The 23366-nt window shown below is 45.2% G+C and overlaps 1 protein-coding gene across 1 annotated transcript in view; it reads left to right on the top strand.

Moving 5' to 3' along the window:
* CD96 (CD96 molecule) overlaps positions 1-3911 on the top strand; it is a 30546-nt gene extending 26635 nt beyond the window's left edge. Inside the window, 3 exon segments of the mRNA XM_030947649.1 lie at positions 811-900; positions 2628-2751; positions 3803-3911. Coding sequence (XP_030803509.1) covers positions 811-900; positions 2628-2751; positions 3803-3911 — 323 coding nt within the window.
* The last annotated feature ends 19455 nt before the right edge of the window (positions 3912-23366 follow it).

Here is a 23366-nt window from a genome sequence, read left to right as displayed (position 1 = left end):
GCATCAGAGAAAGTCAGAGTCCAAAATAGCCACAGTAGAGCCTATTGAAGTAATCGTGTACAGGTTTGTAAGATAATTGAAGGTCATTATTTCTTTTTATACAAATTTGAATAATTTCGCCATTGAATCCCCACATCAGAAGTGCCATGGGAGCTCTGGAAATGCTGTGCCATTGTCTAGTTGGGTATTTAACTATTATTTCAGAAGCTGTGAATGTAGAGATGGTTAGAAAAAACAGAAATGTGTCCTTATGGGCACTGTTCTTAACCATCAGCAGGAAGGGAAAAAACTGTGTATAAACAGGTGATAGATGATTTTTGTGGGTCAGACACAAAAATCATCTGTGGTTCTTTAGGTTTCTCATTACCATCAATGAGGTAAAGCTTATAATTCTCCCAGACAGCTCTGCTGCTCAAAGCTGCCTCAATGCTGGCTTGCTGGAATATCTTAACTCTTCCTTCCTTCCTTCCTTCCTTCCTTCCTTCCTTCCTTCCTTCCTTCCTTCCTTCCTTCCTTCCTTCCTTCCTTCCTTCCTTTCTTTCTTTCTTTCTTTCTTTCTTTCCTTCCTCTTCCCCCTCCCCTTCCCTTTCCTTATAATATTTCTTTTGATAAAAGCGCATTTTCATATTCAACACCAGGTCATAAATGGCCAAAATATAGGCATCTTGCCAAGTGAATTTTTACACTGTGATCCTGGAAATTTCTGACTTTGGAATTTTCAGCTGAGTGAATAACAGAGGGTTCAAAACAACCTTCATTTTTAAAAAACAAGTAAGTTACTAAAAATGTTCTGTGCCCATATCTTTATAGGTAACCTGTCCTACAGCATCACAGATCAGACAATTTCAGTTACCAGAGGAAAAGATTTCTTTCCTACCAGCAGCCTGCTGAACAGTACTGGTAAGACGCTATCCTAGATATCCTCCTCTTTCAGCATGCCACTGCAGAAGAACGAAACCTGGAGCATCACATGCATTTGACCAGGAGATTCCAATATAAGGGTGTCCTGGTTTAGGGCAAATTTGGTAGACAATTTCCAAAGCAGGGCCCCTCCAGAAAGCAAACCCACACGGCCCCTCCCCCCAACCGGTTCGGGAAGAATTCCTCGGAGAGAAGTGGAAAGAACCTGTTTATTTAACAGGCACAGCACCCCCCAGCGCACAAAATGAACAATACCAGATGACACCACTCTGAAAAAGATGACAAATTCAGAAAGTCTCTCTCTTGGGGGTGGTCGCTCTGTTATCAGTCCCTCCGGCGCTGGGGCAGCTGCTGCAGCCACAGGGTGTAAACTCTCGGCGTTCCAAGGTCCCAGTCCAGAGCAGGTTCGAGATGGCCAAAAAAAAAGCGAGGAGAAACAGTCCAGGAAGAAATTTGGACTGTTTAGCTAAACTAGCTAATGAGCAGAAGCAAAAAAGCGAGCAGAAGCAAAGCAGAAACAGGAGCAAGAGAGCAAAGCAAAAAGCAAAAGCAAAAAAAGCGAAAGCCGCACTAAGTACTGCCCGTCTCTGTGTCCCTGATAAGAAAAACCCAAACAAAACTTTCACTCTTCAAAGCCAGTCTTAAAGGCACAGAACGTAATATCCCGCAGAAACAGAACATATGAATGGGGATACAAGCATCATAACGTCACCCTAGGACAAAGGGAAAAGAGATAAAAAGAGGAGTCACAGCTTCTGTATCCTCATATCACAGGTTGTCGCAGGCTTTTGGCATTCCAGCCTTCTCCCTCCATCTGCAAGCAAAGTTCCAGTGCATGCTTTCTTCCAGCAGCAAAATTTGGCCAGTAACACTCTTGTGCCCCAGGGAAAGCTCAAGGTTCATGCACCGTGGTGGACTGGCCACAGCACTGGTTGCCATGGTGGCTAAGACTCAGCCTAGGTGACGCACCTGTGTGGCCAGCCTTGCACAGGGTGGTGAGGCCAGTTTAACGGGAGTTGACACTGAGGCGTATCACCCATGGATCTCTCTGGCACCCAGGCCACTGCTGCACCCTCTGGCAGCTGGAGGAGGACTGTGCTCCTTCTCTTCTTCTTCTCCATACCAAGGACCTGACGGCACTTCTGTCAGCACCCCCAAGGGTGGCTGTGCAGAAGTGGGAAGGGGAGGGGAATCCCAGCACTGCAGGGGGGAGAGGCAGCTGGAATGAGACTAGGATGCTGTGCTGCTGACAAGAGCTCACCTCAAAAGGCAGCTGAGCCCTTGGCCAGATGTTTTGGTAGGGTCTGGTGTCAGTGGTGTGAAAAATAAACCATTGGGAAGGAGGACTGGGGTTGGCAGATGTGCCTGTCTGCACTGTGACATGCAGCTTCTTGCAGAGCAGCTCACAGGGGAACAGAGAAAGCCAATGGGTTTTGGATGAAATGCTCTCTGGGCTGTGCCTAAATAAACTTGTCAAGTGAGCCAGTGGGTGGCTGAAATCAGCTCACACACCCAGTCAGAACAAAAGTGGGCTAAGCCCATAAATCAGAGCTGCAGTATTCGGAGTTTGGGAACCCCATCCTGGTGATGAGTGGCTGCACTGACAGCAGCGCTATGCAGAGCAGGGAGCAGCAAGCCCCAGGCATCAAACCCTGATTTCTCTCCTCTCTGAGGACCTTCAGATGAGTTCCATGTGTCCCTTACAGGTGACAGGAGGAACACCAAAGCCAGTCGTTTCCCCTGGCCAACAGTGGTAGCTGTCCTGCTCCTCCTCTGCAGCACTCTGGTAGGTTTAGGCATCAGGAAATGGTGTCAGTACCAGAAAGAGATGTCAGTACCAGTGAATTGAGCCATAGGGGTGGAAGGGGTGGCACAGAGGGCAGCACCAACTCTAATCCAGCTGTTTGGATTTACACTTTTTCATTTGAGACGACTCATAGCACACAAGGCCTTTAAGTACATGGATCATTAATGCCATTTTTCTCATACAGCAGTATGCAAAGTAGAGTATTCTCAGTCCTTTCATCTGTTCTGTGGGTTATCTTTAAAATAAACTTTAAGAAAAGAGCTGCAGTGCAGCTTCAGGGTGTAAGGGAAAAATAAAAGTCAATTTTTGTCCCCAGAGCCCCCCATTTCTATTAGCCTCCCTGCCAGCTGCTTTTGCTCTCTCATTTTCTGTGGTTACTTGAGGACATGTTTTAATGAAATTGTACTTCTAGGGCAGGTCTATTTGAGTTTTGAATGATATATGTGAAAGTAGCCTACCCAAAACTCAATCCCAGTCAAAAAAGCATTCAGTGTGTAATTATTACCAGAGTTTGACTCTCTACTAAAACACTCCAAGATCTACTGCTGAAAGCAATACCTAAGAGACAATTGTTTTAAATCTTACCAACATTATTAAAATACTCAAAAAATCATAGTTATAATTAATCACCTATGATTCTAGAAATCCTCTTAAAACTCAACTGTAAATCCTGTATATCAAAGATAAAAACAGGATTTATTTTTTTAACTAATTTGAGGTGGGACCTTTATTTATAAATCGATCAAAAAAAGTTATGAGTCTTTAAATATACTTTCAGAGAGCAGTGTGAGCAAAAGGCCCATGCAAGGATTTTGAATAGCTCATCAGGACCATGTTCGGTTCTTTTAAAACACGAATGAAATAAAACTGTGAGTTGGGAGCTAAGAAAGCCAAATGAATAGCAAAAGGTGTCCTGGGGTTATAAAACAGACTCAGGGAAGTCACAGTATGTAAGACCTAATGTCAGGTGCTCTTATAATGACTTAGTGCCAATCCACCTCCTCCTGTGAACATTTTATAACTATCTTTTATGCTACTTTCATGTGATAGTGCATTTTCTCTCTTCTATTTCAGTATGAACAGACCTCCATCTTTTAAGCCACCGCCACCTCCAATAAAGTACACCTCCATGGTAGAGTCTGATGGGACTCCCCCATCCTGCCACGAACTAGAAAACCTGTAACACCACCTGCACCCATTGTGTAGCACACAGAAGACTGGCACAGTTAAAAGGCTCTGCCTTTGGAGCAGTGGTTACAGGAGCTTGGTGGTAATGACCCATATTAAAATTCAGAGCTTCTACATGACATTAATTTTGGAAGCTGATGATTTCTTGGGACACTCCTTTCATCCTGTGTATCTCTATGCATGCACTACATTGGTAGTAAGTGTCGCTGTGAGATTACACGTGCTTAATTTGAATTGGATGACGAACTGGGAATTTGCTATCTCGTCCATGGTAGCAGATTAACACATGAGTCTGCCAGCCTGACTGAAGAGTGTTGAAGCTTGTCCATCTATTCAATGTATAGAGATGAGAACTCTGCTGTATGTACATCACAGTTACACAGCAAATAGTGGCTGAACACAAGATTTTGAGACCTACACAAGCTGTAATTGCAATTATTTATTTTTACAGCACCATACACAGACAGAAAATACCCTGCATCTCTTGGCACAGGATTGCAGCACTGGATCATGGAGGGTGGTTGGTGAGATAAAAGATCACCAGCTCTGATGCAAGTGTATGCAAAGAAATTGCAGCTGTCATCGGTGAAGTCACAAGAAAGTAAATTTTGGTCCAGAGACTTAAGGGCTGAAGCGAGCCTAAAGTTAATGGAAAATTCTAGTCCTTTTGGAAGTTCTATGCCTTTGAAATAATATTACTTCTAAGTCTGCTTTTCAGGAATTATATTTACAGTATACATGAAGGAAAAAAAAGTAGTACTTTTATTTTTCTTTGATCTTAATGAGCTTCCATCACATGCTATCCTCACATTTTCCAAGACTTCAGGGGTAGTTTCCCAGGTGGCATAAGCCTGTGAAAGAAATTATCCAGTCTTCCCCCTGTCCTGCCCAAGCTACAGATTTCCTCATATTGACACTAATGAATAAATGATGGTGCAGTGGATGGGCTCAGCTTGGCCCTCTGCACAGCTCTCAGCCAGGTCAGCAGCTGTGTGATCACCAGTGCAAGGCACCAAGCTGCAGGAGGAGCTCTGTTTTTGGCAGCAATTGCAGTACCTTCAGGCAGCCAAGAAACTATCCCGCTAAGCTTGTTTAGAAATGTATTGTTACTGCAATGGTATTTCTGTAATTAATGCAAATCAGCTAAATTTCAATTATGTCAGGCTTAAAATTGATATTCTGATTTAGGAATGGGATTTGCTCTATTTACTGCTAAACACTGGTCAATGAGTGTTACAGTTCAGAGCACTGTATTTCCTAGGACTTTAGATTAAATGAATGGCTTACTGGAAAGAATGATCTAACAGACCTTTTTTAGAATATTTTGTTGTATTATTTATGTTGTAGTACAAGCAGTTCTAAATCCATCATCTGTGCTGAACAGAAAACACTTCTTTTCCTACAAAACTATACTGACCTTCTATGCATGAAAGGGTCGATGTCAATTTGAGCATTTCTTGTCTGTGTTGTAGAAGGACAGTAGCTTAACTTTTGTCATGTTACCCATCACTGCAAAAGAAGGCAGGTTTTTGGCCTTGAAAACAAATTGGAAAAAACCCACAAACAAACAAACAAACAACATCAAAAAACCCAAACAGATGGATAACAATATTCCAAGGGGTGTGGAGAGCCAGGACGTTCCTCCTTGTCATTAGACGACTGGCCATAGCATATAGACCGAAGGGGGCTATTTTATTATCTCGGGTATTCGGACCCCCACGGTCGCTTCTGGCGGGAGGTGTTCCCTCCGAACGTGAGCAGCGCTTATGGGTGTCACCGCTTCCTGCAGTGAGCGCCGCTCCCCGACCGCACATCCCCGAAGGCTGCTGCTGCAGTCTCTGCAAGCGGTGCTCCGCAGGATAACGATGCCCGGGAGAGCTGCCCTGGCTAGGGCGCTCCCAGCCTCTCCCGAGGGCTTTCCTCTCAAATCCCTGCGCCAGGACAGCCGGGCGGGCTCGGCGGCCGCGCTCCCGCCACTCACCAGTAGGTGGCGCCGCAGCACCGCGCCCGGCGGCGAGCGGCGCCGCTCCCGCCTCTCGTCCTGCCCCGTCCCTTCCCCGTTCCTGCCCCATCCTCACCTTTCGTCCTGCCCGGTCCCTTCCCCCGTTCTCCCCTCTCGTCCCTCCCCATTCCCACCCCACCGGCAGCAGCGCGGCAATGCGGCGGTGTCCCTCCCCACCCCGGGGCGGAGGGACGGGCACAACGAGGGTGCCTGCCCTCCTCGGCCGGCTTTAGAGAGGGAACAGGGAAAGGGGCAGCCAACAGACTGGGACCCGAGGGAGGAAATCCCCCCGTGCCAGCCCCATCGTCCTGGTTTTCTGCAGGTAAATTTGGTGTAGGATGGTTTATGTTTCTGTTTGCCTCTATCTGCTCCTCACCACGATAAGAATGGAACGTATCATTTACTCGATGTGAAAAGGGCATATTACCTGGCTCTACACAGATATTTACTATGTATTACGTTGTATTGATTAGTAGTGCTGCATTAACATTTTAATAGTATGGTAAACGTAGTTTTGCAGTTTAAATGTAACTTTTGTAGTTAAAATAGAAACTATGTATGTGGAATATTTTTTTAAAGAAAGGAATGAGGTACTCGCACCAGACAGCAGCCACAGGACACATCAATCTTTCAGAGAAAGAGAATTTATTGCTCCATTATCAGAAGAAACGAACTTCTACCCGCCTTGCTCAGCCGTGAAGACGCTGTTAGGATTAAGATGAAGAAGTTGACACTGACCAGACAGAATGCTTTGTTTGAATGGAATTTATGCATCATGTATGAGATGTATGACTATGCAACGGGCTATTGCTTTTAAGGTTTAATCCTCTGTTAACGTGTGTCCTTTTTTGGGCTTATTTTGCCCAGAAAGAGGTACCCAGACTGTCCGTAACTCTTTGTTTTTATTGTCTCGTATTGTCCTAATGTCGATTGTTCAAATTTTTATTACTCTAATTATATTACTATTTTTATAACCATTTTATTACTATTAAACTTTTCAGATTTTAAAAACAAGTGATTGGCATTTTTCACACTCAAGAATTGTAAATTACCCCTGCCTTAAAGAAAAAAAGCACACAAAAAAAACCCCCCACAGCAACAAAAAAACTCCAAACAAACAAAACAAAAACAAACAAACAAACAAAAACAAAAACAAAAAAAACCCTACTCAACTGCAGTAACTTCAGAACTTCAGCTGTCCCATCCCTGGAAGTGTTCAAGGCCAGGCTGGATGGGGCATTGAGCAACCTTGTCTAGTGGAAGATGTCCATGCCTATGGCAGAGGGGTTGGAACTTGATGATAACTTCAGGATTTCTTTAAACCCAAACCAATCTATGATTCAGTGATTATTTTTAGCAGCAGCTGCCCCACTATGAAAGTTGGAATCATTGGCTTAGACTTGGGTTCTGTCAAATCTGGAATTATTTGGCCAGATCTATTTACCAGATGCTTGAAGGTGGCTATGGGAGTATTAGTTAAAAACTCTTCTCTAAGTGGAAAACGTTCAAAGCTTGCTGTGTGGATATAGTAAATATTTTTTAAGAGTCTTAAATGTTTGTCATGGTTTAACCCCAGCTGGGAGATCACTTTCACCAGTAGGATGCAGAGAGAACCGGAAGAATAAAAGTGAGAAAAATCATGGGCTGAGATAAAGACAGTTTAATAGGCAAAACAAAACCTGCACACCATCAAAGAGAAAAAAGGAAATATTCACTGCTTCCTATGGGCAGGCATGTTTTCAGTCAATTACGGGAAAGCTAGACTCCATCAAGTGTAATAGTGAATAGTGAATAGGGGAGGCAAAATGCCATTGCTCTGAATGTCTCCCTCTTCCTTCTTCCCCACCTTTATATTCCAAACATGGCACCATACAGTGTAGGACATCACTGTGGTCACTTGGGGCCAGCTGTTCCAACTGTGTCACCTCACAGCTCCTTTAGCAGCCCCAGCTCACTCAGTGGTGGGGTGAGAGGCAGAAAACTCTTTGACATTGTGTAAGCACTGCTCAGCAGTAATGGAAATATCTCTACATTATCAACATTGTTTCTATCATAAATCCAAAACAGTAGCTCATAAATCCTCATACCAGATACTATGAAGAGAATGAACTCTACCCCAGCGAAAACCACATTGCTAAATGCAAATCCATGACATAATAAAACCTGTAAAGCAGACCAAAGTCAGAATCTGAGGTCACGTAATAACATGTAATGTCATACTGTGAAATTAGCTGGTCCTACTGTATATGGTCTTTAATACCTGCATTATACAACCATAAAAGCAACACACTGGAAAGCTAAGCAGCTAGCTGGTTTTATGCACAAGTGGTTTTCATCTGCTCCTGAGGAGATGGTGAATGCTGCAGGGTGAGGGGGAAAAGTCACAAAAGGAAGGAATTTGTTCTCAGTATTTGTTTGCGGTTGCTAATATGCCTTGTGAAAGCAGTGGCAAGGCCTGGCCATTGCAGTGGAGTGAGTGACCCTTCCCAGAACTCTGTGGTTTGTATTCCTGCCTGTTGCATCCAGGTGGTGCTGGGTCCTGCTGACAGGCCCAGGAAAGGCTGCCAGCCCCAAGCCCATAGGGTGCATGGAGCAGACAGGTGTCTTCAGCCTGGCTTCCACCTCTCTGACAACAGAGAGGACAGCTCTGAGCTTAGAGGATGCCCTGCTCCTGGCACACCTGACAGCCATCCCAAGCCTTAATCCCCCTGAATTACCTTTTGCTTCACTGAATCACACGTCCTTTTTAAACAGTAGTGCAGTGGCTTCACTTACAAGGCACCTTTTGGTCCTGCAAATTAATTGGCTTGTTTATTTAAGAAGCACCCCTATAATTTGCACAGTGTTCTCCAGTAACTGGAATGCAGGCAGAAGTATGGCAGTGCCTGGGAGCAGGGAGCAGGCTGTGGGAGAGCACGGGCTCCCTGGCCATCCCAGTGCCAGACTCATTCAATAACAGTGGCTGATAATAGGCTTTGTCACTTGGGATTTCCTGGGATGGGCTGTTTCCCCCATCTTAATACAGACGTATGGAGTTTTCTCTTTTCAGGAATGTTTTCCTGCTTGCAGCTGTGTTGAAAGCCTTGAGAATTGCTCCAGCTTTGTTTCAGTGTTTGTGTTTGCTTGACAAAGCTGTGCATAGAAATTACGCCTCCTAATCAGCACAGGGTATTGGTTACTTTGCATAGTCTTTGCTGGATTTAGAGCCACCATGTGTCAGAAGTGGCAAACATTAGAAAGATCTGTGTATGCTTTGACTCCAGAAGAAGCAGGATACAAAGGAGAAATTTGGTTTTATTTATTATGTTAGGAAGCAATTCTTCCTGACTCTGCAATTAACTTTTGAGCAATAACCAATGGAAAGCTCCTGAAAATCTATGTAGGGGGATAATGATTACTTAATCCTGTCTAAGGAGATTTTAATAGAAATAATATGAAATAATATTATATTTGAAATTATTCTTAAAGGACAAGACAAAGCTCAGGGAAGTCCATAGTAAAAAGTATTTGATTTCAGGGAACATCTGATTATGTCTTTAAAATTCCTCTTTGTAATATATGTTAGAAATAATTCATGCTATAAAAGAATGTATTTTATGAAGATTGTGAAATCCAAACAAGTCTCTGACTGTCACAGACATTCTTTTCACTAAAATCCTTTCTTTATGATTTTTTCCTTCTGAGAAGCTGTGGCCTCAGAGACTAATGTAAACAATAGGTTATCTGCTGCTGTGGAATGCAACAGGTCCGTCTGGATTGGCCCAGCTTGAATGTTTAGAAATAATGGCCAATCCAGAATGAAGCTCTCTCGGACACAGTCCGAGAGAGCAGCGTTTGTTAACATTCTTTACTTTTCTATTCTTAGGTAGCTAGCAGCTTCTGGAAACCTCTCCTTTCTTTTATTTTTAGTATATTTATAATGTAGTATATATATATCATAAAATAATAAATCAAGCCTTCTAATAATAGAATCAACTTTCTCGTCTCTTCCTTCACCCAAAAACCCTTGTGATCACTGTCACATCTGACCACAAGCAGCCTGAGAGGCAGACGTCTATTCAAACTCTGAAATACCTGAAGGTGGCAGATAACGATCGGCATTTAGCTTATGAATAGATGCACCCAGCACGATGATCGCTGCCATCCTGAGCCATCTGAAGACGCCTAAGAGCGATCATCACCCTGTTGATAGCATTGATCAAGATAGCCGAAGTCACCAGAAAGATACATGTGAATACGCGACTTCCTGGGATTCAATCAACGCTGCCTATCAACCAGGAAACGGCGATTGTCCAGCTCTGCACAGTGAAAGAACCAACTGTGAACGTGAAGAGTTACAAAAGAAACTTGGACTCCTTCGCCTCGGGCATAATAAACTGTATAAACCATCCCTGCTAGAAGCGGATCTCATGAATGGGGTAGGGAAGAGTCTGATGTGATACAGGTTGGATCTGTGTTCACCCAGCGCCGATCCCAGGCTCGTCGCTGTCTCTTTGGCTGTGGTGGTTTTGAGGACCACCTGTATTTTGGTGACAGAAAAAGATAATCTTTTTGCATTTTTTGATAATTTGGCTTTCGATTGATCATTTATTACAATTCTGGTGACCCCGACATGATTTGAATTTGGGGTTCGGGGACCCCTCTCCGGTCAGGAGATGCCCCGCTGATATCAGTGGCTTGACGGGATTGGGAGTTCACAAAACCAATCAAACACCAAACCAAAGCCAGAACCACAGCCAAAGAGGGATAAAATGGGCCCAGAGCTCTCGGAAACTTGGAGCAATCCAAAGAGGGATCTCTGAGGCCACAGTGCTTTTTTTTCACTCAGAAAATCAACATGCATGAAGAATCCATATGGGAAAGTGAACCGTGAGTACTGTGTAGTTGAGTGGGGTGTGATCGAGCGTGTGTGAGACGTGATTCTATCATGAAGTGGGTGTGTACCCCACGATCACAGTTCCACTCTCCCGCAAGGGAAGGGGTCGGTCAAGGGGCAAGCGAGCGCTTTCTCTTGTCACACGTGGGACTTGGGACTTGTAGGGAGTTCAGGGGACCAATCACGGTTGGTTCAGGAGGGGAAAGAACGTTCCCAAAATATTTTGTGAGCCAGTCCGCCTTCTGATCCAGAGAATCAGGTAAGAGAGCTCGATACCAGTCAAAAGACCTACAGAATGGTTCTCCGCGTGGCTGAGTAGACTGGTGGTGTTTCACAGACTTAGGAAATCAACATCAGACAAAGACTTGGGACTCGTGTCGAGAATCCCAGCCAAAGGACACAAGGTGAGAAAATTAGCGAACGGGGTTTTTGGGGAAATGGGATTGAGAAAGAGTAAGTTCCAGAAAAAGCCCCAGGAAAAACCTCCCCAAGATTCCAGGAAGGTTCTGCCTGAAATCCTGAGGGGAAGCCTGTTGGGATGGATGTTAGACCACTGGGACAATAGCCCCAGGAGGGTGGGAAAGTCCAAAGAAAAGATGATACATTTTTGTATGGAAAAGTGGGGGGGAAAGGAGATTGTGAAATATGTTGTTTGGCCAGTGTTCAGCACTTTCGAGATATGGACGTGTGAAGCTCTGTACAACCATGTAGTCAATCACCGCCTGCAGGATATTGAGGAAATTGAGTACGCTGAGATGTGGAAATAGGCTTGTTCAGGATTATACCCAATCAGAGCCCTCAGACACTCGGCAAACCGGGGCAAGGAGTGGGAACCGCTGGAAAACCTTCCACCACCATACCTTGTCCCTCTGCCCCAGCCCATGCCAGCCCAGGTACCTCACGTGCCTGCATTGCCTCCAGAGGCATTGATCCCTCAGGGACAGGCTTTGGCACTGCTGCTCCCATTGGAGCTGGCTGTGGCACTTCTCTCCCACGTGGGCAGGCAATGGCGCCTTCGCTCGCATGTGAGCAGCCACAGCCACCGACATTTCCCAAGACTGAGGAGAAACAGGTATTTCCCCCAAAGAAAGCAAACTCTCCTGCGGCCCATCGAACGAGGCGGAGAACGAGGAGAGCAACAACTGGAGATAGGGATGACAAGGAGGAAAAGCCCAGTCTCTTCCCTTTACGGGTAGTACCCACGGCTCCGTGAGTTATTGGCTTCATACATGCTCCAATTGACACCAGGGACATGAGGGCTTTCAAGAAAGAGATGGGGAAGCTGATGGACGATCCTTTGGGGGTGGCAGAAAGACTAGATGAATTTCTAGGAACCAGCACCTACATGTACGAGGATCTCAATGCAATCCTGAGGTCGCTGTTCAACAACGAGGAGAGGGAAATGATCAGCTGCGATCAAGGATTGGGAGCACAGGAGTCCCCAGGGGGAGTGAGGAGATCAAAAGTGGCAGGACCAAAAGCCGTCTTGGAACGCACGGACAGAGGAAGGGAGGCAGAAAATTATAAACTTGAGAAATATGATAATACAAGGTATCAGGGAGGCAGTACCAAAGGACCAAAACATGAGAAAAGTACTCAGGAAATGTCAAGGAAAAGACAAAACCCCCACAGAATGGCTGGAAAGGCTCCAAAAGAGCCTGAGAATGTATTCTGGGATGGACCCTGAATCTCCAATTGGGGCAGTCTTGCTGAAGATCCAATTTGTGGCGAAATCATGGGAAGACATAAGGAAAAAATTGGAAAAGAAAGATGGATGGCAGGACAGGAAACTGCAGGAATTGCTCCGAGAAGCCCAGAAAATCTACATGAGAAGAGATGAAGAAAAGCAAAATATTCAGGCAAAAGTGCTAGTGGCTGCAGTGAGTGAGGCACAGAAACAGGAACAGGTCAGAGACTCAGCAAAAACGGCGCCGGTGAAGAAACAAAACCCTTCCCAAGGAAAGGGCTCGAACAACCAGAAAAAGGACTTCGAATGCTATTACTGCAAGAAAAGGGGCACATCCGGAGGAATTGTCCCAACAAGGTCAAGGATCAGACTATGTTTCAGGTAGATTAGGGGTGTCAGGGGCTTTTCAGTTTGGGGTCTGGAACACCGAGGGACCCCTTGATAAAATTGAGAGTGGGACCCCACAGGCAGGAAATTTGGTTTTCAGTGGATTCTGGAGCTGAGCAGACCGCGGTGCAACAGAGAGGTTGCTCTCTGAGCGATGATGCAATGATGGTAATTGGAGCAAAAGGGGAACCTTTTAAGGTTCTGATCATAAAGAATGTCAAAATAGAGACAGAAACTAAAAAGTGTGTAGGAAATATGTTATTGATAAAAGATGCAGACTTTAATTTGCTGGGACAGGATTTGATGGTGGCATTGGAAATTGGTTTAGCAGTGCAAGATTCCCAGCTCAAGGTGAGATTGTATAAATTCACCACCCAGGATGAGGAGAAAATTAATCCAAAGGTTTGATATGTCCAGGGGGACACAGGGAGATTGGACATAAAGCCAATCCACATTGAAATTGAAAGGCCAGAAGACCCCATTCGGGTCAAACAGTACCCCATCCCCATGGAAGGGAGGACAGGACTGAAATCAGTGATTGACGAATTGATAAAGAAAGAAACGCTGGAGCCGTGCATGTCCCGGGATAACACCCCGATTTTGGCAGTGTGAAAGACGGATGGTAGCTACAGCCTAGTGCAGGATCTAAGGGCTCTGAATCAAAGGACTAAGACACTGCTCCCCACAGTCTTGAATCCTTACACCCTGTTGAATAACATCTCTCCCAAGGACACGTGGTACAGTGTGATCGATTTGAAAGATGCTTTCTGGACCTGTCCTTTAGTGAAGGACAGCAGAGATTACTTTGCGTTTCAGTGGGAAGACCCAGAAACAAACAGAAAGCAGCAGCTCAGATGGACATCATTGCCTCAGGGCTTCACTGATTCTCCAAACATTTTTGGGCAAGCACTCAAACAAGTGCTGAGTCATTTTGTACCAACGGAGGGAAAAAAATTGCTACAATACCTTGAGGATTTGTTGATTGCAGGTCAGAGGGAGGAGGATGTGAGGACGAGTACCATTGAACTTTTGAATTTTTTTAGGGGAAAAAGGATTGAAGGTGTCTAAGTCAAAGTTGCAGTTCACAGAGCCCGAGGTCAGATATTTGGGACATTGGTTAACCAAAGGGAAAAAGAAGTTGGATCCTGAAAGGGTGGCAGGGATTATTGCCCTACCATCCCACGGACAAAAAAGAGAAGTAAGGCAATTGCTGGGGTTGTTGGGATATTGCTGGCAGTGGATTGAAGGATACAGTGAGAAGGTGAAGTTTTTGCATGAAAAACTCACCATGGACAGAATCAAATTGACAGAAAAGGATGAGGAAGAATTTAGGGGAGTCAGGGAAGCGCTCACAGCAGAACCAGTGCTGAGCCTCCCCAATGTGAGACAGTCATTCCAGTTGTTTGTGGATGTGAGCAATCACATAACACATGGTGTGCTGACACAGGACTGGTCAGGGGTCAGGAAACTGGTTGGTTACTTGTCTAGGCTTTTGCACCCTGTAAGCAGGGGCTGGCCCACGTGCTTGCAAGTAATCGTAGCTGTAGCATTGTTGGTGGAGGAAGCCAAGAAAGTAACTTTCGGAGCACCTTTGGTAGTATTTGCACTGCACAATATGCGGGATATACTACAACAAAAGGCAGACAAATGGATGCTAGATTGCTGAAGTATGAAGCCATTTTGATTCACTCACAGGACTTGGAATTGCAGACAACAACCGTGCAAAACCTGGCTCAGTTCTTGTTTGGGGAAGCTTCGGACAAACTCGTCCACAATTGTGTGGAAGCGGTCGAATTGCAGACAAAGATAAGAGCAGATTTGGAAGAAGAGGAATTAGACGAAGGGGAAAAATGGTTTGTAGATGGCTCAAGCAGAGTGATCGAAGGGAAAAGGAAATCAGTGTATGCAGTCATGGATGGGCAAACAGGGAAAGTGATAGAAGCAGGCCCCTTGAACAGGTTGGTCAGCACAGGCTTGCGAATTGTACACAGTTCTGAAAGCCTTGAAAGGACTGAAGGGAAAGAAGGGAACAATTTTTACAGACTCTAGGTATGCCTTTAGGGTGGTTCACACCTTTGGGAAAATTTGGGAAGAAAGGGGGCTGATCAACACATGGGGACAGGGACTGATGCATGGGGAATTGATCCGGCAAATTCTGGAAGCAATAAGGGAGCCGGAGGAAATTTCGGTTGTCCATGTGAAGGGACATCAGGCAGGGATGCAGTTCCGGACCCGGGGAAACAACTTGGCAGACCAGGAGGCCAAGACTGTGGTATTGGAATATAATACCAATATTACCAGGTGGAACATACCTGGGCTTGTCTGGCCCTCACTGCCTGACCAAAGGTGGCAGCCGTGGTGTTTCACCCCAGAGACACCTTTGGTTAGCTGTATGCTGCAGCTAGGCTCTTGGAACAAGTCCAGGCAACAGATCTCAGGCTCGACCTCTGATGAAGAAGCTTTAGGTGAGGCAAAGAGGAAAAAAGGAGACAGATCCGGCTAGGGGGTCATAGTCCAGAGTTTATTCCTGGGCACGCAGGCCTCTGAATGTTGCGACAACTCCAACCGGATACCGACCGCATGGTCCTGTGTCTTTTTAAGCTCCGGAAAAGGGGGAGGGGAAGGGGTAGGTGAGCTACCAACCAGGTAGGAGGGGGGGTGCTCAGGAGACAAATGACACCTGGATGATCCAATTGTCCCCAGGGCTGAGAGGCATCTTTTGAACTTCACCTATCAGACGGCCTTGCTGACCTTCTGAGATTGATGGACAGCTCTCAGCAGGAGGCAGGGAGAGGGGAAGGGGGAAGTGGGAGGAAGTAGGAAAGCCAAGACAGGACATTGCTTCACACTGTAACACTGTGGCAATGATGATGGTAAGTACCCTGGAGATCAAAGGGATCGAGGTCCCCGACGACCCTCCTCAACCCTCCCCAAAGGAGATTGAAAGCTATGAGAAGGTTGGGGAAAAAGTGGAGGAAGGTAAGTGGAAACTACTGGATGGGAGACAACTAGTCTCTAAAGATTTTACCAGGAGAATTTTGAGGAGACTGCACCAGCGAACACATTGGGGGGCTCAGGCCCTGGCTGAACAGTTTTTGACATTTTTCAGGTGCAGAGGTATTTATGAATTGGCCAAACAAGAGGTACAGGGATGCCTGATCTGCCAGAAAATTAACAGAACTAAGGCGAGACAGGCAATCCTGGGGAGTCGCCCATTTGCATACCGACCTTTTGAGAGAATTCAAATTAATTTTGCTGAATTACCCAAGGTGGGAAAGTTCAAATTTGTGCTTGTAATAGTGGACAAATTGACCCATTGGGTGAAAGCTTTCCCCAGTCCAAGGGTAATGGCTCAGATAGTGTCCAGGAAATTGCTGGAAGAAATTGTGCCCCGATATAGAGTGGTGAATTACATAGACTCAGATCAAGGGGCTCATTTTACTTCAAAGATTATTAAGTAGATGGCAGAGGCACTGGGCATTCAATGGGAATACCACACCCTGTGGTATCCCCAGAGTTCGGGACAAGTTGAAAGGATGAATCAGACTTTGAAGGCGCAGTTGTCTAAATTAATTTTAGAAACTCGGATGTCCTGACTGAAATGCCTCCCTCTCGCCTTGCTTAATATGAGGACAATGCCTCAATCAGAGGCGGAGCTCTCACCCTTCGAAATACTATATGGAATGCCATGTAAGCATGGGATGCTGGTGGGACACCCCAGATTGAAGGACAGCCAAATTCAACCATATTTAGTAGCAATAAACAGAAACTTGCAGGAATTGAGAAAACAGGGGATAGTGTCTCAGAGCGCCCCTCTGGGATTTGCTATCCACAAAATTCAATCAGGTGACAGACTACTTGTGAAAGTATGGAAAGATGTACCCCTCTCTCCTCACTGGGAAGGCCCCTTTCTTGTCCTTCTGACAACAGACATGGCCATACAGATGGCAGAAAAAGGTTGGCCACACGTGTCCAGAGTGAAGAAGGTCGAGCATCAGGAGGCGGCTGAGTGGAGGATTGCCTCTTCTCCAGGCAACCTGAAGATCAAGCTCCAACGTCCTCATAAATGACCGACGGTGAACAGATAGGTTGTATACTGTGAGATTGTGTACGGTATCCGTTTGTACACTTCAAGTGTGAATACTGTCAAGGGGTTTTTGTTGTACATTGTAGAAGGGGGCAGAGGCCAAAGGGATTGTGCACTCAGTGTCTGGAAGAGGAGCTTGAGCTGACTGACTGTATTCTAGCCCTAGCCACAATTTTAGGAATTATCGAATTAGATTCAAAAGAGTGGTTCCACATTTTCCAGAACGGGGTGCATGGAAAACTCTGGATGTGGAGTGTCAGAAGTCAATCAAAGTACTGTGCAGCTCAGATGCTGTCAAGATCTCAAGGTGGGGTGCCTTTAAGAGGAGGTATGTGGTCTGAGAATGTATTCCCTGAAGAATAGTCCAGCTGCTGTGAAGATGGTCTTCCTCTCCGCTGGTGGCACCACAGGGGGAGGAGGCAAAGGCAGAGAAGTACGCCTGGTGGGAATCCTGATTGGCCTGGGCCTAGCCATGTGTGGGACACAGAGTCTGCACATTGAGACCCTGATCCATGACAGAAATCAGAGCTCCGTGGATGAGTGTAGTAAGTGCACTCAGATGGTCCACATCGAGCAAAGGGACAAGAGGATCTCAACATACCAAGCCACAGATCAGAACCTCTGATCTGTGCTGCTGAGATTTGGAGAAGGTCTTCTTTAATCTCCTCTTTGAGTTTCTCGTGATACTCCTCTATCTTATCCTCTAGTTTCTGCAGATGTGTTTCCACTGCTGCAATTCTGGCATGTGTTGGGCCACGCACAGCATCTGCATATGCTCGGAGCTTCTTTGCCATATCAAGCACAGTCTCATCCCTCTCATCCTGCTTCATTATGCCTAAGGCAGAAGCATATTTGTGTGGCCCAAGTCGCACAAGTTTTCACCACATCACAGATGTGCATGGTATCAAGTCTGGGTTCCTAGTTGTTACATCATCTGAGAAGATAATCTCTGCCACTGCCATTTCTCTCAGGCATTGGATCCCTTGTTCTATGGTCTTCCACTGGGCTTGTTGCATATAAAGATCATCTGCAGACAGGTATCTTTGTGCAACACTTTCCAAGACCTGTGCCTAGAGGCTGTGGGATTAGCCCCCCTCAACATTCCTTGGTCGATGACAGGATCATGTGACAGGGATCCCAAATGCCTTGCTTCAGTGCCATCCAGAATTGTAGCCTTGCCTGCAGCATCCCAAAGACAGACTAACCAACTAATTATGGATTCATCAGGTCATCGAGTGTAATTCTTCCTTAGATCATGAAAGTCCTTCAGGGAAAAGGACTTAGTATTGGCTTCTGATCTTGCACCTGCTGCTTTGACTCCTGATTTTATGTCAGGAGGCGTTGAGGGTCCTTCTCCTGCATCATCATCATCATCATCATCCACTGCTCGATTAGTCTTGCCTGTGCATTTCCCTCTTCTAGTGCTAGTAGCAATAGCCATTGGTTTAGCTGCTGGCTTAGGCTCACTACCTAATTTGGCTGCTGGCTTCGAGCCCAAGGTGTTGGCTGCAGCCTGAGTGACTGGGATAGCTGCTGATCTATCTCCCTGCCCCCTGCCTCCGTCTGCTGCCCGACAGTATCTAGCAGTGTGCGATAACCATATGCCAAGGCCCAGCTCACTGCAATGATCTTTTCCTCCTTAGGGTCATCTTGCTAGATCTCTTTCAGGTATTTCCCCACCTCAGCTGCGTTCTGAATTTGTTCATGGGGAAAGTCTATAGGGTCAAAGAATTCCTTCAGGATTTGGCCCATATCCTCCCATTTCCCACACCACTTAGGATTTTCCACACCTGGGTCTTACTCCTGGGTCAGGCGTCTCATCAGCCCATCTAGAAATCTGGGAGTCTGGCAGGTACTGTTTGATAAACGGCACTCAGGTCAAATTGCGCAGATCAGAGAAAGAGATCCTGTGTTTAGATCTGAAGGCTGGGAAGCAGAACGGGCAGTCAGGCAAGCACCAAGACCAAGTACTGAAAAGAAATGTAGAACCAATATCAATCCCTGTTTGCAGTCAATGTAACTGAACAATGTGTGTTGGGGGAAAGACAGAATCAATTTTTGTAGCGTATCACCAGGTGAATCCATTGTGTTATGACAATTTGAAGCTGGGAATGTGCGTGATGAATGGGAAAATGTACTGGTGGGAAGAAATACAAAATTTGATAGCAAATTCACCCTGAACAGAGAGCCGATCATATTGGCCCTAGCACAGGCAAATGATGATAGAGTCTGCCTGCAATATGATAGGGCTCTCTGTTTTGCAAGGAACAAAGATGGAATAGATCCTGTGGAAAAAATGAAAGAGACTACTCAGGAGCTGAAAAGGAGGGAGTCAGAACTGAGAAAGAAAAGGGTGGAACAGGAAAGATGGAAAACTTTGGGCAAGCAGTACAAACAGCTTGAGAGACAATACGCTGACAATCCCACCGAACTGGGATTGTCAAATTGTTGGATTTGTGGGGGGCTGAAATCGACAGAGAAGTGGCCTTGGAAGGGTGAAGGTTTGGCTCCAGAACAGCTTTTGAAATGGGACAACCCAAGGGTCTCAAAATTGGCACAAATGGTCAAATAGGACTTTGCTAGGTCAAGAGTCCCGGAGCTAATCCTTACCAGTCCTTGGCAGGACTGAGAGAATATTGAGGACACCCAGGGAAAACTGATATCAAATGGAAAGCCCCAGATAGAATTTATTGGATTTGTGGGAAGAAAGCATACAGTGAGTTACCTCCAAGGTGGAAAGGATCGTGCACTTCGGGCATGATCCGGCCAGTATTCTTCACTCTCCCTCAAACAAATAGCAACCTACTAGGGGCTCCTCTGTATGAGACCCTGAGGAGGGGGCAAAGAAGCTTGAAGAAAATTATACCTAAGTGGCAGGCAAACCTGGGGGGAGGAGGAGTGGCCGGCAGCAAAGATAATTGATTTTTATGGGCCGGCCACATGGGCGGAAGCTATGGATACAGGACTCCAATCTATCTACTGAACCGGTTGATCAGGCTGCAGGCAATGGTGGAAATTGTGTCGAATCTCACCTCAGAGGCCTTGGACTTGTTGAGTCCACAGCACACTCAGGTATGGGCATTTGTGTACCAGAATCAAATAGCTTTAGACTATTTGCTGGCCGAAGAAGGGGGAGTGTGTGGAAAATTCAATTAATCAGAATGTTATATTGAAATTGATGATTATGGAGAAACCATTAGAGGATTGGCAACCAAAATTAAGAAAGTGGCCCATGTCCCAGTCCAGAAATGGAATTTGATCTTGCAGTCATCTTGGTGGGACAGATTATTTGATGGGGCCTGGTGGAACAAAATAATGTTTTTTGTGCTGTGTTCAGTAGCAGGAGTCATATTCCTCCCATGTCTAATAGTTTGTTTTATTAGACTGATACACTCTGTGGTACAGGGTATGCAGATAGCTGTAGTGCCCGTGGACCCGGAGTTGGCTTCCGGAAACATCATATCCAAGATCATGAGCCTGGGAGAAGGGAGGTGTGCAAGCAATGCTGCTGAGGTCAAAACAAATGGGAATAATTATAATGGTTATCAGGGAATCCCGCAAGGAGAGCATGGCATGAGAATTTAATAAAGCCTTCTCTTTGTAGGAGACCCTTAAAGGTGGAGGGTAGACGTACGAAGTAAACAGATAATAGTAATTTGGGATGTAGAGGGAGCATGAATTAATGTGTTGATATTAAAGGGGAGGGATTGTAATATATGTTAGAAAAAATTCATGCTATAAAAGAATGTATTTTATAAAGATTGTGAAATCCAAACAAGTCTCTGACCACAAGCACCCTGAGAGGCAGATGTCTATTCAAACTCTGAAATTCCTGAAGGCAACAGGATAATGATCAGCATTTAGCTTATGAATAGACGCGCCCAGCGCGATGATCACCGCTATCCCGAGACATCGGAAGATGCCTAAGAGCGATCATCGATCGCCCTGTTGATAAGATAGATCAAGATAGCCGAAGTCACCAGAAAGATACATGTGAATACACGACTTCCTGGGATTCTATCAACGCTGCCTATCAACCAGGAAACAGCGATTGTCCAGCTCTGCACAGTGAAAGAACCAACTATGAATGTGAAGAGTTACAAAAGAAACTTGGACTCCTTCGCCTCGGGCATAATAAACTGTATAAACTGTTGTATTGCATCTAGCTGTCCCCTCCCATACCTGGTTCGGTGGGCTGTCCCATGGGTGGTCCCTCCCCATTGGCATCCCATTGGCCACGGTCCTCTTTCCCCGCCCCCTCTCCCCTGGACAAAACCCTGCAACAGGCCGTCTGGGGTGCTCTTTCTTCACCTGGGTGGCTGCACAACCTCACGTCCTGTCTCAAGCTAATAAACGGATACCTACACCCACGTGGAGGAAGAGCGCTCCTTGTCTTTTGTCCTTCGTCTATGCTGGTTCCGTGCTGGGCTTGGATTCGTGCTGGCCGGATTGGATTCATATAAGCCCAGAAACCCACGGAACGCAGCAATAAACCATCCCTGCTAGAAGCGGCTCTCATGAACAGAGGGGAATCCAATGCGATACAGGTTGGATCTGTGTTCACCCAGTGCTGATCCTGGGCTCGATGCTGTCTCTTTGGCTGTGGTGGTTTTGAGGACCATATTTAGGTCACAGAAAAAGATAAATTAATCTTTTTGCATTTTTTATAATTTGGCTTTCGATTGATCATTTATAACACTCTTCCATCTGGTTTTTAGTTTATGATGCTTCATCTTTTTTCTTTCAAAGTCTCCTGTACCAGTTAGCCCAGTGGAAAAATAATGTATCTGTTTGCCCCTTGGTTCCTTTCCAAATGGGATGACTTCCAGATTGATTCTGGCATGCTGCATAGTCTGAAACACCCTCGTGTGGTGTAAACGAAGAATTGAATAGCTCACTATCGTCAAACATACGGCCCGCAGATGCCAGGGCTTGGCTCACAGCAAACAAAGGGGGATAGAGAAGCAGGTAATATATTGATAGAACTGACACTGCGGCTATGAGTGGTGGGCAGAAAAGGGAGGGGAAATCAATATTACACAGAGTATATTTTGTATGATAGATATCTAAGTATTTGCAATGGGCTTAGGAAATGCAAAAACTGTGATAGTAACAGTGGTTTTCTGACTTGATGTAAAATGGAAAATGAACACCACTGCTTGCGGTGCACTTGAAAGAAGTGGCGTTTTAAATGCAGTGATGTCTGCAGAGCTTTGTGATTGAGTGTGTCTGATGGTTTGAGATGTTAAATGATTCCATTGCAGTCAGGGTAAAAATGGTAATGAACAGCTTGGAAGAGTCTGAGTATACTTACATGAAATGTTTAGCAATTAGCTTCTCTCTCTGCAAATGAATCCTGCAGTTTTCTTCTCATCAGCAGCAAAGTGACCTTTCAAATACATGGAAGACACAGAAGCTGTTCCAATAACTTACTGATCTCTTTCCTGCTGATAAGTTGCATTGTAAGGATTTGGAATTTACAGGGCACTGTAGACTTTGGGCTGAAAAGGATGATTTTTAAAACATTAACAGAAAGCTTTCTAACAGCGTAAATGTGGCCTGTTTAAGAATGGGATGTGTTATCAGGGTATTCAATGTGGTAAGGAGAAAGAGGCTAAGCTCCCTGTAGCACCTGATATTATCAGCTTATTTTCAGTTCCTTTAAAGCTCTTTTAAAAGTTCATTGTTCTGGATTTATATTCTGTATATGGCAGCCAACATATTAAAATTGAAATAAATCACATTTGTGTGTTTGGAATTAGCTAACAGTGAAAACCATATGCCTCTTGGTGCTTAAATAGCATCAGCCTGATTTGCACAGCTAATCTTTTTACTATGCATTTGAAACAGGAGGGATTTGAGCTGCTAGATTGTCTGGGCTGCCTGTGACATTGGCTTGTGCTCTGCACTCAGGCAAAAGGGAATAGCTGAGTTCTCAGTAAATCCACATAAGGCACAAATGTGACTATATAATCTGTGGGGAAAGATTGATAGTAAAATTTTAGGCTATCCTCGCTGCTGAATGTAATTCATATGGGAATGCTCCAGCAACATGGAAAAATACAATAACCTACTAGTCTTGATACAGAATGCAAAAAGGTCAATAATGTGGTGTTTTCCTTGTCTGCTTAGGCATTCATTTTTGCAGATTAACACGCTTGTTTTGCCACTTAAACACTTGGTTGAAGTGGAACATTTGATTGGTCTCAAGTGACAAGACCCTACATAATTTGTGAGTTTAGTCTCTGGAAAATAAAATTGTATTATTAATGCCATTTGTTCCCTCTGGCTATCTCAATTAATGATCATGATTGCAAGGTTTGGTACTGATTACAGAAGAAAATTACAAAGTTTTGTGTAGATGGAAAGAGATTGAGGTTTTGTGGAGGCAACAGGTAATTTAGTATTCTT

This window comes from Camarhynchus parvulus, chromosome 1 (genome assembly GCF_901933205.1).
Source record: "Camarhynchus parvulus chromosome 1, STF_HiC, whole genome shotgun sequence".
Taxonomy (NCBI): Eukaryota; Metazoa; Chordata; class Aves; order Passeriformes; family Thraupidae; genus Camarhynchus; species Camarhynchus parvulus.
This window is presented reverse-complemented; position numbering and strand designations above follow the sequence as displayed.